Source organism: Phascolarctos cinereus, unplaced genomic scaffold, assembly GCF_003287225.1.
Source record: "Phascolarctos cinereus isolate Bilbo 61053 unplaced genomic scaffold, phaCin_HiC Scaffold_1;HRSCAF=81, whole genome shotgun sequence".
In the NCBI taxonomy this organism is placed as follows: domain Eukaryota; kingdom Metazoa; phylum Chordata; class Mammalia; order Diprotodontia; family Phascolarctidae; genus Phascolarctos; species Phascolarctos cinereus.
The window spans coordinates 241,499,481-241,516,414 of NW_027555514.1; the positions used below are offsets into that span (position 1 = coordinate 241,499,481).

A 16,934-nucleotide genomic window follows, 5' to 3' on the forward strand; every position below is an offset into this window, starting at 1 on the left:
AACATATATAAAGTTAAATATATTTAACATTTTATTGATATTCTTACACAGTTAATGTATATAGTAGCAATAATAGCTAACATTTATATATCCCTTACTATGTGCCAGGCACTGTGCTAAGCATTTTACAATTATCATCTTATTTGATCCTCACAACAACCCTGAGATGTAGGTGTTATTATTATCCCCATTTTACAGATGAGGAAACTGAGGCAGAAGTCAAGTGACTTGCCCAGGGTCACACATATAGTAAATGTCTGAGGTCAGATTTGAATTCAGGTCTTTCTGACTTCAGGTCCCAGGCTCTATCCACTGCATCATCTGTAAGGTGTTTTTGTGGTTGTTCTTTTATTTTGTTTTGGTTGCTTTCTTGTCAGACATAGTTTAATGGGCATAGGGGCTTCCCAATGGGGAAACTCCCTCCATTAAATCAGATCAACACCTTTTCACAGCTTATAGTCTTAGAGTTGCCTGAGGCACTTAGAAGTTAAGTGACTTGCCCAGGGTCACCAAGCCAATGTATGTCAGAGGTGGACTTTAGCCCAGATCTCTCTGACTCCAAGGCTAGTCCTCTGTAATGTGCCAGGTTGACTCTAATTGTCTTCATAAATACCAAAAGTGCATCTTGATGAAGTTATTTGCTGTCAAATGGCCAGGACTTCATGATTGCAAGCTATTATTCAGCAGAATTTATCAAATCCAAAATGACCAAGAAATGTTGGTGTGGATTGGCTGCTGGGACAGAGAAATGACGTTCCAATATCTATCAGGATGTTATTATATTTATTTGAATGATATACTACCTGTATATACAAATATTTGCCCTGGAATCCCAAATGGTATTAGAAGGCTCTGTTATAAGAGCAGACACTGAATTAACCCGGCAAGTTGAAGATCAAACAGCCCTCTGAGAAGATTAAGCTGGAAACCATGAAAAGTAACAGACAATAAGAGGACAAGGAGAATTCTGCCATACACAACATAATTTAAATTATAGGCTTCACAACATAAAGAATTAAGGCCAATATATGAAAGTCTTTTTTTTAAGATTTAATCCCGTTCTTTCCCTTAAAAAAAAAACAAACCACCAATTCCATTGGAACTCATATCTTAGTGCCAAGCACTTTACAATCACTATCTTATTTGATCCTCACAACAACCCTGAGATGTAGGTGCTATTATTATCCCCATTTCAATCACTAGAGTTACCTCAATGCTAAGCACAGTGCCTGGCACATAGTAGGTGCTTAATTAATGCTAGCTTTTCAACAAGTTTGTTGGCTCTCCCCTAGCGTATAATTGCATACCCAAAAGCAAAGATGGGAGCAGAGAACCCCTCTCTCCAACTTGGACTATAAAGAATTATTTTCTACTTCCCATACTAGATAAGTTTTGTCAAAAAAAAAAAAGGTTTTATTACTGTGTTTTCAGAAATTTCCATTTCAATTAATTCCCACCCCAAAAAGCAGTTTTAAGTCAGCATGATCACATAACAGATGAGCAGGGAAATAAATAAGTGGAAACATGAGTGATCTCTCCCTATGGATTCTGTGTCATTGTTTCCCTTATGATCACTATACAGTCATAACGCACAAGGAAATATTTCAGAGAATCAAAAATTTCCAGAATTATCACTGTATTTGAATATCTGTGACTTTGCAGAAGAAAAGAACGAGTTCACATCAACTCTGAAGGGTGCCTGGTCTTTAACCAACTCAGAATTGTGTGGTTAATGGTGATGTTAATGATTACATACAGATCTGGATGAAATGCTTTATTATTTAAATAGAAACCCCAGAGCCTATTGCTGTGATTTTGGAAATTTACTTATCAATAATATGATACACATATGCATTTCTCATTCAAATCCTTTGCCTCATCATGGCATGGATATCCATTGAAAGGAATGGATAGCCACACCAGTAAACCAAATTATAAATACTTCCCATTTCTCTCTTAGGGTATTTGGTTTCAGAATAATGTAGGATAGTCTATAAGAGTTTCACACACACACACACACACACACACACACACACACACACACTTTTTAACTATTTATTCAGTGCACATAATATGTTAGGCCAAATAAATAGAAGTAGACCTCATTCTCTAGGACAAGAATTTTTAATCTGGTGTCCAGGAATATTTAAAAATATTTAGATAACCTTGATTTTTAAAATATTTTAATTCTGAATCTCCATAGAACTAGGTTCCTTAGAAATCTTATATATTTTAATTTATTTGTTTAAAAAATATATATTATTCTGAGATTTCCATAAGTCTCTCCAGGCTTCCAAAGTCAATGATTAAAAAAAAAAAGAGGTGGGAAGGATTAAGAACCCTGTTCTTTGGTGTAGTAGAAGGAATACTAGATTTGAGGTCAGTAAGATTTAAGCAATTATATGTCTACCTCTGACTCTCACTAGCTGCGTGACTATGGGTTAATCATCTAACCTTTTTGAGCCTCACATCCTTATTTTTAGAAAATGCTGAGAAAAGGAAAAAAGTCAGAAAGAAGCACAGACAAGGAGAATAATGTTGAAATCTTTGAAAACTTATTATATTCTTAGAAAAAATAAGCTATAGGTAATACATTTTCACAGCATTATGTATAATCCTCTTTTTCTCTTCCACTGTGTATAGGGAAATATCCATTTTATTTGGTGTTGCTTAAGTTCAGAACAATTTTTTTTAAATCCTCTCTAAGCTTCAGTTTCTCTATAAGGTAGCAATAATAATCATAAGAGCACCAGAGTCATAGGGCTGTCATGAGGGTCAAATGAGTTGATGTGTATGTCACTTTGTAAATATTAAGGCACTTCAAAAATATCTTGAAATTTTTTTTAGAAAAAAGAAAGCATAGTAATGAAGCAAACACATACTAATCATCTCACTCTCTATCTCTATCTCTCTCTTTCCTTTCTCCTTCTCTCTCCCTCCATCTCAAGACATTGTAACTATGACATACAGCACTTGCCATTTTCTGATAAAGTCCCCTCTCTTGCCAGAAGAAAGTGCTAACATCTACAAACAAACTCACTGAGGACTCGGAAGATGGAAAATAATTGCTGAGATGCCTCTGGGAACTCTTTCTTAACCCAAGAAGCAGAGAAGTTGGACCATGAGTAACAAAATATACTTCTACTTCCATATTGATCTCTAAGAAAAAAAGGTCATTAAATTGACTATGCCATTGCTATTCAAGTGATAAATGTACTCTTTGTCTCCCCTGATAGAATGTAAGCTCCTTGAGAACAGAATTGTTTCCATTTTTTCTTTGTATTCCCAATGCTTAACACAGTTCCTAGAACACAGAAGCTTAATCAACATTTGTTGATGAATTAACTTGGACTCAAAAGACCTGAGTGCAAATGTTGGCTCTGCCATTTCCTAGTTGTGTAACTAGGCAAGTCACTTATTTCTGTGGACCCCAATTTCCTCATCATTAAAGTGAAGAAGTTGAACTTGATATTCTCAAATGTCCCTTCCAGATCTAGGTCTATGCTCCTAAGATGTGTTTCAAACTGATTATAAAATAGCACTTTAACTGTTATTAATAATAACATCCACAGTACCCCACAGAGTTATTTTGAGGAAAGTGATATTTAAACCATAAAGACAAATATAAATACGAGCTCCATTGAAACAGGCACAACTACAACCAACCCTTTTATTCAAAGCTAGGTATATCCATTAGATACAGGTAAAGAATAGAAAAATAGATTACTGAAGAACCACATACATGGAAAGGTAAAATATAGTCCTCACATAGAGGGTAAAAGAACCACTTTTAGGATGCATTTAAAAAGATCAACACAGCCCTTTTGGAACAATGACTTAGGCCTATCAAGAAAAGACAGGAAGGTACAAGTAGCACCAAGATCTTCAAATGATGAGAGCAGACACCAACCAGAGAACAGCTGTCATATGTGCACAGAGTGGCAAGTACATGATAGCTGTATTGAAATATTTGAAGGCCTGTGGGAGAGGAATTAAATGTGCTCTTCTTGACCCCAATGGAAAAACTAGGAGCAGAGCTTTGTTGTTGTTTGTCCTTCATTCTCAAAGAGGACCATGACATAAGGAAGGTGATGCCATGACTTGAAAGTGAATTGGATTAAGTGATGGAGGGCTGTACAAAGTCACCAGAGCCATCTGGTTCCAGTGGCCAGATACAGATCAGGACAACTGGATATGGCCCCAAGGAGCAAAACAGATGTTTTGAAGAGACAAATTGAGCTTTGATTCCAAAAGAAACTTCTTTATAAGGAAGAACTTTTTTTTTTTTGGCTAGGCAGTTGGGGTTAGGTGATTTTCCCTGAGGTCACATAGCTAGTTAGTGTCAAGTGTCTGGTCTGAGACCACATTTGAACTCAGGTCCTCCTGACTGCTCCACGTACCTGCCCCCTAAAAGAAACTTCTTAACAGTAAGAGCCATCCCCAAGTGGAATTTGCTCCCTAAGAAGGTAGTGGATTCCCTCAGTAACAGTCTTTGGGCAAAAGTTGGATGATCACCTGTCAGGTTGTTTTATGGGGAATTCTTTTGCAGACCAGAGAAATATAGACTACATAGACTGCATTGAAATTCTTTGACCTAAAGGATAGCTAGCTGGCCACCCCGTAATATTTTCAGCACCACAAACCCCTAAGTCAAAATTATCTTCAGGGGCAGCACCAGAAATATATTTTGGTGAAGAAGTTATATGTCAATCTTCCCTCTCTGTGCAAAAGAATTTCACCCACCAGCCTGCTATGGTGCCTAGATTTCCTATGACTCAATCCTCTGAACTGAAGCACTGAGGGTCTCAAGCAAAATATAGATCTTATTAGGAGGGGTAACATCTTTTTCATTATTAACCGTTAGCGCCTTAGATCAAATTAGTTTATATTAGATAGGCTGGGGTTAGGTCATACAATTAGAGTTTGAGTTAGCAAATTGGAGTTAGAGAAATAACTTGGAATGGGGGATAAAGGAGAGGCCTTGGAGTCAGGAAGTCATGAGGTCATGTGCCAACTCTGCCATATACTTTTTATAAAGCCCGAGACAAGTCACTCAACCTCTCAGCATCCAAACAACTCTCTAAGATAGCAAGTTATGAAAAAAGCTACCATTTTGTGTTATAGAAGGACCTCTCTGATCTGACCAATGCAATCACAAATCCAATTCCTTCTCGTTAGCTAACAGGCATTTTGTAGGACTGAAGACATGGGACATGGGACAGGTAAATTTTGATATTGGAGAAGAGGTCAAGAACAACCTGGAGTATGAGGAGATTCTTGGAAGAAAGAGAAGCACCTTTGATATGAGCTGGGCCAGTGCTTTTCTCTAAAAGGTAGTGAAAACCATCCCTGAGTCTTAAATGAATAAAGGGACCAAAGGCTCTGTCTATTGTTATCTCTGACTGATTGCTAGATGACAGAAAGTACAAGGAGATCCAGCTCTTCTCTCATGCTTTACTGGAGGACCACCAGGATGAGGCATAGGAGAAAGATTTTAGTATAATTATGCTATATGAGATATACCTATTTTATGTGACTATGGTCAATCTTACATAAATAGTGTGTACTGTATATGTATATATGGAATATATATATGTGTGTGTGTGTGTATTATATATATATGTATATATACACAAACATATGTACATATGTAATGTATATGTATGTGTGTGTTTGTGTGTATATGTGTGTGTATATATACACATGTATATGTGTATATATGTATATGTGTATGTGTGTGTGTATCCCAAAGTTCAAGTCAAGTCAAAAATAACTCTTCAGAAGTATTTACTTTACGTATACACAATATTCTTGAGGGAGGTAAGGGAGGAAACACATCTATATGAATATACGCTCTTGCCTCTCCCCCTCCCCCAAAAAAGGGAATGGCAGGAAGTAGTTAAAGGCATTAAGAAAGGTAGTATTATGTACTAGATAGATAATTGGCCTTAAAATCAGGAAGATCATGGTTCAGGTTCTGCCACATGCTGACAGTGTGATCCTGGACAAATCATTTATCCTTTCATTGCCACTAGGTGACTTTCTTATACTATAAAATTACAGAATAGATGAGCTGCACTAGCAGATGGATTTTCCTTACCAAGAGTTCCCTATACTAATGAAATCCCAGGTTTATACCAAAAATAAATAAATAAAGCATTGAAGGAGCTGCATTTATGAAGATATGCCAGTCTTCTAAAATACTGCCCTCCTTTATGTAAGAAGTTACATAATCATTTTTTGAGTAAATGCATCTCTACAAAAGGTGTATATTTTCCCTCTATATAGATCTACATAACGGACAAGAGAGCCTCTCCTGTATCTAGTAAAAACTCTGAACCTTCTACTGGAGAACATGCACCTAGTCTAGAGACTCACATTTCTCTCTCTATGAAGAGATCTATATTACATACACATGTGAATTTTTAGGTATTTAATAAACAGTTACATTAACTAAGAAGATTCATTAGTAGAACTTGTTAACCCACAAGTTATTCCCTGAATCAATGGGGATGGTTATGTAACAGATTCGGACTGAATGATTTGACAATATTTTGTAAACATTTAGAACAATGTGTTAGACATATCTGAAAATTCTCAAATGGATGAGACTTTTCATTTTCTAAGATGCAGAGGGAGATGGAGGGAGGGAGTGTCTTCGATAAGGCACATTTCAAGTGAAAATTAAACTCAGATTACCTAATCAGTAAACCAGTGGGGTGGATGGTTTTGGACCTGCATCGCATTTTAGGTTTACGAAATTACAATGCTGATCATCTTCATGGGTTTCATGACAGAACCACAGTAAAAATGATTTCCTGAGATCAATATGTGGCTGAGAGAAGGCTGTTTTCAATGGAAACAGGAAACCAGGAGCTAACCTGTTTCTATGGTAACAGTAGCAGCAGCTACCCAACAGCTGGAGAGCAAAGGACCCAAGTTACACAGGCCAAAAGCTTTGCTCTTGTTTTACTTTATTAGTACTGTGATCCTCACACGGTAATCAAAATTTAATATAGATAGGTCTCGATTCATGATTCTGGCCCAGATCATTTTAAGTGATAATCATAAATAAGTTTTAATCAACCTCAGCCTTTCTCAAGACATGCCAATAACACATCAGAGAGTGTCAAAGCTGAGAGAGACCCTGGTTGGGTCATGGGATGACAAGATCTCTGATTTAGAGATAGAAGATCTTCTAGTCCAGTGGTATCAAACTTATATAGAAACAGATCCCCATGAGCCATATGTTGACTTGAAAAAACCACAAATTGGCGTTATCTAAATTATATTGCATTTTTATTTATCTTGTTAAGCATTTCCCAATTAGATCTTAATCTAGTTTGGGCCACACTCCAGAGCTTTGTGAGATGCTGCCAATGGTTGTGAGTTTGACACTTCTGCTCCAGTCAGACCTTCTCTCCACCATTATCCAAATAAAGAGGCTGAGGCCAAGAAAGGTGAAGGAATTGCCCAGGATCACAAAAGTTGTCAAGTAGTAAAGTCAGGTTTCAAATTCAGTTCCCCTAACTCCAAACCCAGTCCTATTTCCATTATACTGTACTGAGATCATCTTCATTTTACAGATAAGGAAACTGAGACAGAGAAAGGTTAAATGATTTGCTCAAGGTCATTTAGTGACAGAACACAGACCTCCTGACTTTCATTCAAGGTTCTTTTCTGTGTTCATTTTACTGCATTACTACATTGTTCCTCATGTCTCTCTCTTTCTTACCTCAAACTTGCTTTCTGGAAATACACTGACTAGGCATTATGGAAATCAGTTAACAATTTGCAGAAGTAAAAGAATATAAAGGGGTTTATCATCCCCAAAGAATACTATCTCCCTCAAAACAAACACACCAGCAACACCCCCAAAAAAAAAAAACACAAACAATGATCTCTTCATACCTCATATAGAACTCTGGGCTGACTTCATGTAACACCCTGTATGCCATTTGACCAGCTTGTTTTTCCACCAGGTATATGCTATCATTTTCTTTATGCTGTTAGCTAAAGGTCCTTTACAGATCCTTTAATGTCCTTTACTACTTTGTTTAGATGTACTTCCAAAGATTGCCATGATAGAAGGATACATGACTCAGAAGATCTAAAAATATGAGACCTGAAATCACATTGACTTCATTTGTAGTAGAGAAAGAGAAAGATAATTATATGCATTTTCAGATTTGAAAACTCTGTCATACCTTTTTTGAAAACATAGACATTTCTTTGTCTCCAGGTGCTTAGAAAGTAAGATTTTTGACAGACAATAAAAGTTTCCTCTTCTTTTCCTATTTCTCAAATTTCTTTTATGAATAGGTGCCTGACATAACATTCTTGGAAACACATCTGAACCTAGTGAACATAGCTACACTAATCATATTTTCTTTTGAGTCTTGATTAGATGGCAAAGATTATCAATAAATAATTGACCCTATTATGTTAAAGTGGACCAATTGACTACTTTGGTCTTTCGGATAATTCTAATGACCCAGATCCACCAATTCTTCAGCAATCTGACCCAATAAATGCTCAGCATTTCACCATATCATTGTGAAATTAAATAAAACTGACTCAACTACAGTATCAATTGACCTTAAACAAACTGAGACATTTCAAAGGCCATAAATAAATAAAAAACAATGGACTACTGAAGCTCAATGTTTCAAGCTGCTTTATGTTTGTTTTGTATTACTCTGTAGTTGATTGGATTAATGCTAAATGATCAACCATTGATCCATTATTTTTTTTTAAAGTGGATTAAGCATCCCACAGTTGATTCATTTGTTTGGGGAAAGAACAGCATTGAATCAATGCTATATCCGCACCTTGATACTGTACAAGGATACCCCCAAATCACTTAGAAAGCATGTGAAATACATATCAATGAATCAAAACATAATAATATCAGACAATTGTGATAGGCAATGTTTATAACCATATTTCTAACAGAAATGGATTCATATTTAATGTCTCAGATTTTTGACACTTTTGTATAAAATTTTCTAATTTATAATATCTTTATGAATAATTAATTCATTTTTATCACTACAGTAGTAAACCCAACTTTCTAAAACTAGGGAGCATGTGCTAGAAGTAGCTAAGTGTCACAGTGGGTAGGGCACTGGTGCTGGAGTCAGGAAGACCTGAGTTCGATTTTACTTCCAATACTTACTAGCTGTGTGACCCTGGTCAAGTCACTTAACCTATGTTTACTTCAATTTCTCCATTTATAAAATGGGCACAAAAATAGCATCAACCTCTCAGAGTTGTGGTGAGGATAAAATGAGATTAAATTTTTTAAATGCTACATTAACACTAGCTAATATGATTTTTAAAAGCCCATTTGGGACATCAATTCTTTGAACTGGGAACCATGATGAAGACAAAAATACTTCATTCAAAACTTCTAAAGAAATTTTTGCTTATACAGTAATGTAATGTAGGTAAGAAAATGATCCACCTTTTATCTTTCTCATGCATTATGTATCACCAGGGTGAAAAAAAAAAGATTTACCAGTCACATAGCAAGAGTGTGTACGCAGAGTATATGGTCTGTGTGTTCCATATTAAGATATCTAAAGGAAAAGTTCCTGCAAGTTGGGTGGTCTCCTTATGGTGGATTTACAGCAAAGGTGGGCAAGAGTCCCTCAGGATGTACTGGTATGGATACACTACAATTTGCATTTTTGAAAGGAAAACCACATCACTATCACAGATCCATTGAATTACTGAAATATGTGCCAATATATTGTCTTTAAGTTAAATTTCCTGATCTGGAATATTCAGCCACTTGATTTTTTTTTCATTTTTCTCCAGGTATATTTGACTTCCTACATTACAATTAAATGCCTCGTGGAAACTTTGGTACAACTGTTGGAATAACTAAAAAAAAATCCTAGAGGATTAATTAAACAAAGACGAGTTTCATGTAATGGGTGCCCTTCTGACCCTCACTGCTTTCACTAGCATTGAGGGTATAATTCTACTAGTATTTTGCTAGTGTGCTATATGATTGGAATCATTGTAATAAATAATACAAATAATTTTAATATCGTAAAATATTGCACAAAAGTGATGCAGGCACAATTAACAATTATCTCTAGATTTTGTAATTCTGTACAAAAAAAGGGATGGATTAGATATTAGAGCTAAACAAAACATGGGATGATGTAACATTGCACCCACAAAAAGCAAGATTTTAATTGCTGTGTCATTTGAGAAATTCATTCTCTTTCCTTACCCAACACCCCCCATCTTCCCTGCAAAATGTTCCTGGAAAAAGGCATTAGAGTTGCATAAGTTGTGAATGATATACAGATTCATTGAAGGAAATCCACTCTCTTCTAGATATCTGAATGTCAATGTTCTCAAAAAATTAAGTTTAAAGAGAAGGTTTCATATGTTCATAGTTACATGATCAAAGGGATAAGAATGAACATTTTCAGTATGTAACCTTTAGTTCTCACCTTCCGTCCTTAGATTATTTTTTCTAAACTTTAAAAATTCAAGTTCAACAAAGAATCATTCTACAGGCATCCTTTTGTTCATTAATAATATAATGTATTTTACAGAAAATAAGATACATGCTCCATCTGCTTCTAAAATGTAAGTATTGAATTGGAAATTTAAGACACAAGATTATTATAAAGGTCTATAAACATCTCAGCATAACCTTGTTCTCAATGTTTGTGCAATATCATCTGATAGTATCACTAGAATAATCTCTCCTTTCCTCTCCTGATCTCACTTTCTTGCCAACAGGTTACCATGACAACTTATATTTAAATTTCTATAAATTTCTATTTTTAGAGAACACAGGAATAAAAATTCATGTCATAAATAAGAAATGTGACGTTGTTTACCAAAATACATCAAGCTAATTTTGTACATTTATGTATTGTGATTATCTATATTTTTGTAATGTAAAAAAAAATGGATGAAGGGGACCTGGGGCACCAAGTTGAGAAAAAGGCAAGGGAAATATGTTGCCATATGTAATGAATTATCAAATTTCTAGTAATTGTGGTTTCATAGTTGGCGAGTTTAAATCATTAAAGTTAAATAGAACAAACATATTATTTCACTGAAGCAGCTACTAGACAGTACAAAATACAGATCTGAGACAAAGGATGAAGAAATAGGTACAACAAAATATAAAGGATGGTAACAGATCTACATGTATTAATGGAACCAAAATTATTCAGGAAAAGAGAATAAAAAAGTAATCCTTTTTTTTATTCCAGTGATCATGAAAGTTAAAGGACTTGAAGATATCGCATTTTAGAAATAAAACTCATGTCAATGAAACATTGTTCTGAATCAAATGATTTAATTAATTCATTTATGTCTACTATGATAACAATATTATATATGTATGCATATGCACATATACATATGTATATATTATTCCCACCTGGATCCCCCAATGCAGTTATATGCATCAAATCAGACTGATTACTCAGGGTACTGGCTTAACTGCAAACATTTTTCATAGCTCTGAGTACTTTCAGAGTCATGTTTAAAACTCACATATATCAATCACCATTTAATTACAAAGATATTATTAATGATAATATTTGCTTTTATCAAGTAATTTGAAAAGGAACTTTCCAGAGGACAAGTTCATCACCATTAGACCTAAGAAAAAGGAAAACATTAAATACTGACTAGACAACACAAACTCAAAAGTTCAAAGGTTATTTTTAAATTATTCTACATTCTTACTCTTTCCCACAGGAAGTGGATATCAATTCTATCAACCTAAATGCTGCAGCACAGCCACTAAAGTTTTAGATGACTCCTAAGTACTAGAATTTCAAAAACTATATCACAATACACCAGTACAAAAGCAACATGGGTCCACAGAATTAACAGACTTGAAACTCAGGAATAATAGCTCTTAACTTAACTCCTCTTCTAGTTGTTATTCCTCACTGTTTCTTACCTCATCTATAAAATGGGCACCCTTTCAAACTTTCAATATTATTCATCTCAGTGTATTGCAAACACTTTTGATGCAGTGGCCTGCATTTATACAGAAATATTCAACATAATGAAATTCCAGCACAATGTGGACACCTCACCATTGACCTAGACTAATACTTCCCTTGGGTTATCATGGAAAACACTGATAAAATACTGCCATTCAGATGCACCACCTGCAAACACTGATGTGTGGTGAGCCCTGAAAGAAAAGAAAAAATAAAAGAAAGAAACCTGCTTGTCTTTTCAGCCACCAAAGGAGAGGATTCTGGGGTTCTCAGCGTGAAAGCAAAAGAGAACTACAATGATCATGAACTGAAATTAGTATTTCTTTCTTCGTGAATGTTAAATCATTGGGATTAAATTTTGAGAAGAATCATCCCAAAGAAATAGAACATTTCAAAGTTCAAGTTATTAATACAATTTCTAAAGACAAAAGTGTGAACAAACCAGAGAAAGAGTGTATGAGTCTCGGTAACTTCTTTTATAAGGAAAGGAAAGAAATACTCTACCAGATTTTCTCCTCCACATTCTATCCAAAAACTAAACTTATGATCACCCTCTGCTATTCAAGACATCACATGCAACAAATCTGCTCATTTCAAAACAGGTATTATTTGAAACTAGTCATTAGACTTTGTTGCCAAGTATTATCTTACCATGGAAAAATTTGACAGAGAGACAAGGAAATGAAGATGAGGCTAAAGTGTAGTTGAAGAACCCTTTGATTTACAAATCAGATCCAATGATTTAAAAGGAAAAAAAGACACTATTTTCCCATGTAAAATTAGAACCCCTAACTATGTGACTTTATATTTATTTAATATTAAATAAATCTCTAATGATTAAATCCCTTCAAAAAAAATGAAGACTTAGTCTGGGCTCTTTCTAAGCAATGACTGAAGATAGAAACTACAAAGAAAAATTGAGTTGGGATCATATCCCAACCAAAAGTTAAAGTCCGACACAGTTTGAAATCAGGTCTGTTTTTTAAAAGAAAACTACATTGTTGACCTAAATGAGTAATTCAAGATCAAGCTATTAGTAAACTGGCTGAAAGTCTTGCTTTGGTTTGTTTTGGTGTTTGTTTTTGTCTCTAGTACAAATGTAGGATATTCCAAACAGTGTCCTAACGGGTTCTATAAGCTCCTTAAAACCAGCTCAGTGAAGTTCAGCAGACTTCCAGACCAGGAAAGGAGTGAGCTCTAAAGAGAAGTAAGATTCTCTTGACCAAACACCTTGCATGAACACACACACACACACACACACACACACACACACACATATACACACTTTCCTTCAGAGCCCAGAATACGACCCTAATTGAAGTCACTGTCCCGAACGAATCAATCTGGAAGGTTTCATTTCATTCTAAATGTTAAATCAGGATGACCACAGGGTAGAAGAAAGTAGTAAAGGTGAATGAAAAAGTGGAACACAGAAGTAGGAGAAAAGAAAGAGAGAGAGAGAGAGAGAGAGAGAGAGAGAGAGAGAGAGAGAGAGAGAGAGAAAGGAAGGAAAGAAAGAAAGAAAGAAAGAAAGAAAGAAAGAAAGAAAGAAAGAAAGAAAGAAAGAAAGAAAGAAAGAAAGAAAGAAAGAAAGAAAGAAAGAAAAAGAAAGAAAGAAAGAAAGAAAGAAAGAAAAAGAGGTAAAGGAGGTTTGAGTTCACGGGACGCCCAGGGTTTGAAATGTTAAATCAAGATGACCACCGGGTAGGAGAAAGTAGTAAAGATGAATGAAAAAGTGGAATATGGGAGTAGAAAAAATATGGAGAAGAGGTAAATGTGGTTTGAGTTTCTGGGCCTCCCAGACTAAGACTTACTCTAGTTCATAAAGTGAGGCATCTTTAATTTACACCCTATTCCCCATTCTATGTGGAGAAAGTCAGTGTGGGCTTTGTTTGGTCTACAATCCTGTGGGGTCCAAGGGCCCTTTAGGCGGCACAGGGTTGAGCCTACAAGGCCGCTTCTGGCCCCTCATAGAACCATCTTTCCAAAGACAGAGCAGAAAGGAGAGAAAGCAACCAAGAAATAACGATATTAGGGAGGAGTTTGGGGAAGAGGGTGGGTCGACCCTGGTCTTACCCTGGCGGCTCGAGAGGAGTAGGGATCCTCGAAGAGAGCCCACATCCGGGGCTGCAGCCTTTTCCAGCGGCCGGCTTTGCAGTCCGGGCCCCCCACCCCCGCCACCTCCTCGATGCCCAGCCTCTTGGCAGTCAGGTCCTCGTCGTCGCCTTGGTCGCCGCCAATAAGGTCGGGGGTCTCAAAGATGTCGAGCGCCTCCTCCGCGTCCCGGTGCTGCCTATAGGTCATCCAGCAGCAGGGCTCTACGTCGGTCTCGTCGATGCCCCAGAAGGCCAGCTCCTCCTCGAACAGGGGTCCGCACACGTCGGCTGGGCAGTGCAGCTTGCCTGTGCGGTAGTAGTTGAGGACGTAGGCAAAAACCCCAGGGTGCCGGTCGAAGAAGAACTCGTGTCCGCCGCCTCCGTGGGCGCCCCGGGGGCTGCAGTTGCTTGCGCTGCTCTCAAAACAGCCTCCGGCTGGGCCAGGCGGCAGGGGCGGAGCGGGGGGCGTCGGGGGAGGGGGCGATGGCTGCTGCTCATCGCCTCCAGTCAAATAATCGCCCTGGGGCTCCGAGGCGAGCAGAGCTAAGCGGGTCCCCGGGAGGGTCTTCAGCGTGCTGCGGTAGGTTTCGTGCCGGGTCCCCCCCACGTTGAGGATCACCCTCTCGTTGTTCTCGATCTTGCCCATTTCTGTGGCTCAGACATGACTGAGGGGAGGCGAACACACCACCGGGTTAAAGCTACAGGCAAGGCAAAAGGCCACCCCCACCCTTCCCTCACAGACCCCGCCACCCCCGGGAGGAAGTGAGTGATGACACAGAGAGTGGACAAGGGGGCCAAGAGCTGGAGGAGGCAGAATCGTCTTCGGATGCTATCTCCTCTTCATCACACCTCCCCCCATTAACCGCCTCTTCTGACTGCCCCAGTTCTTTCCTGATCCTTTCGGTTTTCCCTAGCTCACGCCCCGTGGCTCCCCCGATCTCCCCTAGAACATCTCTTCCCCCTTCCTCCCCTCGTCTTCCAATCCGTCCATTGAGTTACTGCCCCTACCGCTCCCCCTCTTGCTCTACTCTTTCCCCAAGCGCTAGGGGGCTCATCATGCTCACTTTAATGAACCTCTTTAGCACTCACAACTTAGAAACTAGTGTGTGGTAACCGCAACCCTCCCTTCTTTCCCATCTCCTAGCCTGACCTAAAAGCCCATGATTAAAAAAAAAAAAATTCAAACCCTCAACAAACCCGGAATGGACGGTTTGGTTTGCCTTTCCCAACTGAGCTGTGGGTTCCCCCAGGCTGGTGGTTTTTAACTCCCATCCACTTCTCCACTTTGCCTTACGGGATTGTCAAAAGGACTGGAGGCAGAAGTCATAATATAGATAGATGGATGAACAAATAGATAAGGCAGCCTCTTACCGAGCAGACCCTAGCCTAATCTCCTTTTCTTGCCACCTTTGGAGGGAGGGGGCGGGGCATGAGAATGGATGGCTTGGAGCTGTCTCTCTGAAGGCAAGTCTTCAGTTCAGTGCACTCATATTCCCCAGGGGAGTGGGGGAGGGGGGCACTGAAGAAAAGCATTTGCTTTCTAGGAGGGGTATAGTGCAATCCAACGCACTGAGGAGATCTCAGCGGATAGCCGTTGACAGACAGTCACAGCTACCAGCTGTTCTAACACCAGCCTCCTGCTCACCTTTCCCTGGGGTTTCACCTCTACAATCAGATGCCCAACAGCAGGAAGGGATGCCTGCCAGTCAAGTGCGCCTATCCCGCAGCATCCCCGACTCCATTCCTTCCCTCCCTCTCCATTCTTCCTTCCCTCCCTGAATACCTTAACAAGCGAGAGACCGAGAGAAAGTAGGTCTGCCTGCTTTCCGACACGACGCGGCTTTCTTGCCTGCTGGACTGACTCCCACCTGACGCCCAGCCAAACCTTCCACCGACGAGAAACTACTTGTTGGATTTTTCCATGTTCAGGTGGCTATGCCGCCTCCCTCAGCGCTGAACTCGGGAAGACACAGAAACAGCCCCCACTGCCAACCAGTCGGGCTCTCTGCCTTCATGTTGCGAGATGTACACCAGGCGTCAGCATCGGAGCCCACAGTCACCATCACAGAGGTCTGGGGAAACCATGGAGCTTTGGGTGGGTCCGAGCGGTGCTCCCCAACCCTAACAAAGAACAGATGGACTGGAGGCTTCTGAGGTGGCTTCCGATTCCGGCTGAATGTCGCTCCCCTCCTTGAAGGTTAAATCGCCTTTGCAAAGGCTAGTATTGTTTTCCCAGTTCACAAGCCAAAGCTGTCCTTTCAGCACTAATCTGTCTCCTCGTGTTCCGAGGCTTACATAGCAAGAAAGGATGGGTGGGTCTGGTAAAACCGTATTGTACCAACCGAACTCACATTTTTTTTTCCTTTCGTGAAGCTCTGTCCCCACCCTCCCTGCAGCCTCTGCCTTCTTTACACCCCACTCCCACACGCTGTTCATTCCCCACTGCCTCCCACTAGCCCACCCTCCAACAAGAGCTACTAAGATCAATTGGGATGTGTTTGCTGACAGCTGAAGGGAAAGAGAAGTCTACCTACAGGTGACAAGCCAAGCTTGTTTCTTATAGCTTATACATAGTTTCGGCTTCCTCTCTTCTCTCCAATAAAATGTGGGTTTCCAGACATCTCTTTAGAATTACATAAAAGCAAGGAGTTGCAAAAGTTTATTCCAGGAATACATCACTCCAGAAAAGAAAATGTCAGGTTACCTCTTTCTCAAAGATACTGACAACCTAGTTCCAAAGCAGTACTAACCCCCTCCATCAAGTTTCTCCCCATTATCCAACAGGTAGTTTAACAAAATATTATTGTGTATTATTTCAAAAGAGAAAATATAGGAAGGGGCA

General features: G+C 38.8%; 1 protein-coding gene across 2 annotated transcripts in view; it reads right to left on the bottom strand.

The window, feature by feature from the left end:
• KCNC2 (potassium voltage-gated channel subfamily C member 2) overlaps window positions 1-15,965 on the bottom strand; it is a 303,198-nt gene extending 287,233 nt beyond the window's left edge. The window contains exons 1-2 of one of the 2 annotated variants that reach the window (XM_020968877.2): window positions 15,876-15,965; window positions 14,073-14,757 (exon numbers count right to left, since the gene is read on the bottom strand). In XM_020968877.2, the coding sequence (XP_020824536.1) occupies window positions 14,073-14,738 (666 nt within the window). In that variant the 5' untranslated portion in view covers window positions 14,739-14,757; window positions 15,876-15,965. Of the gene's footprint in view, window positions 1-14,072; window positions 14,997-15,875 lie in introns of those variants that run through there. The other variant, XM_020968880.2, reaches the window with a different exon arrangement.
• Window positions 15,966-16,934: the final 969 nt, after the last annotated feature.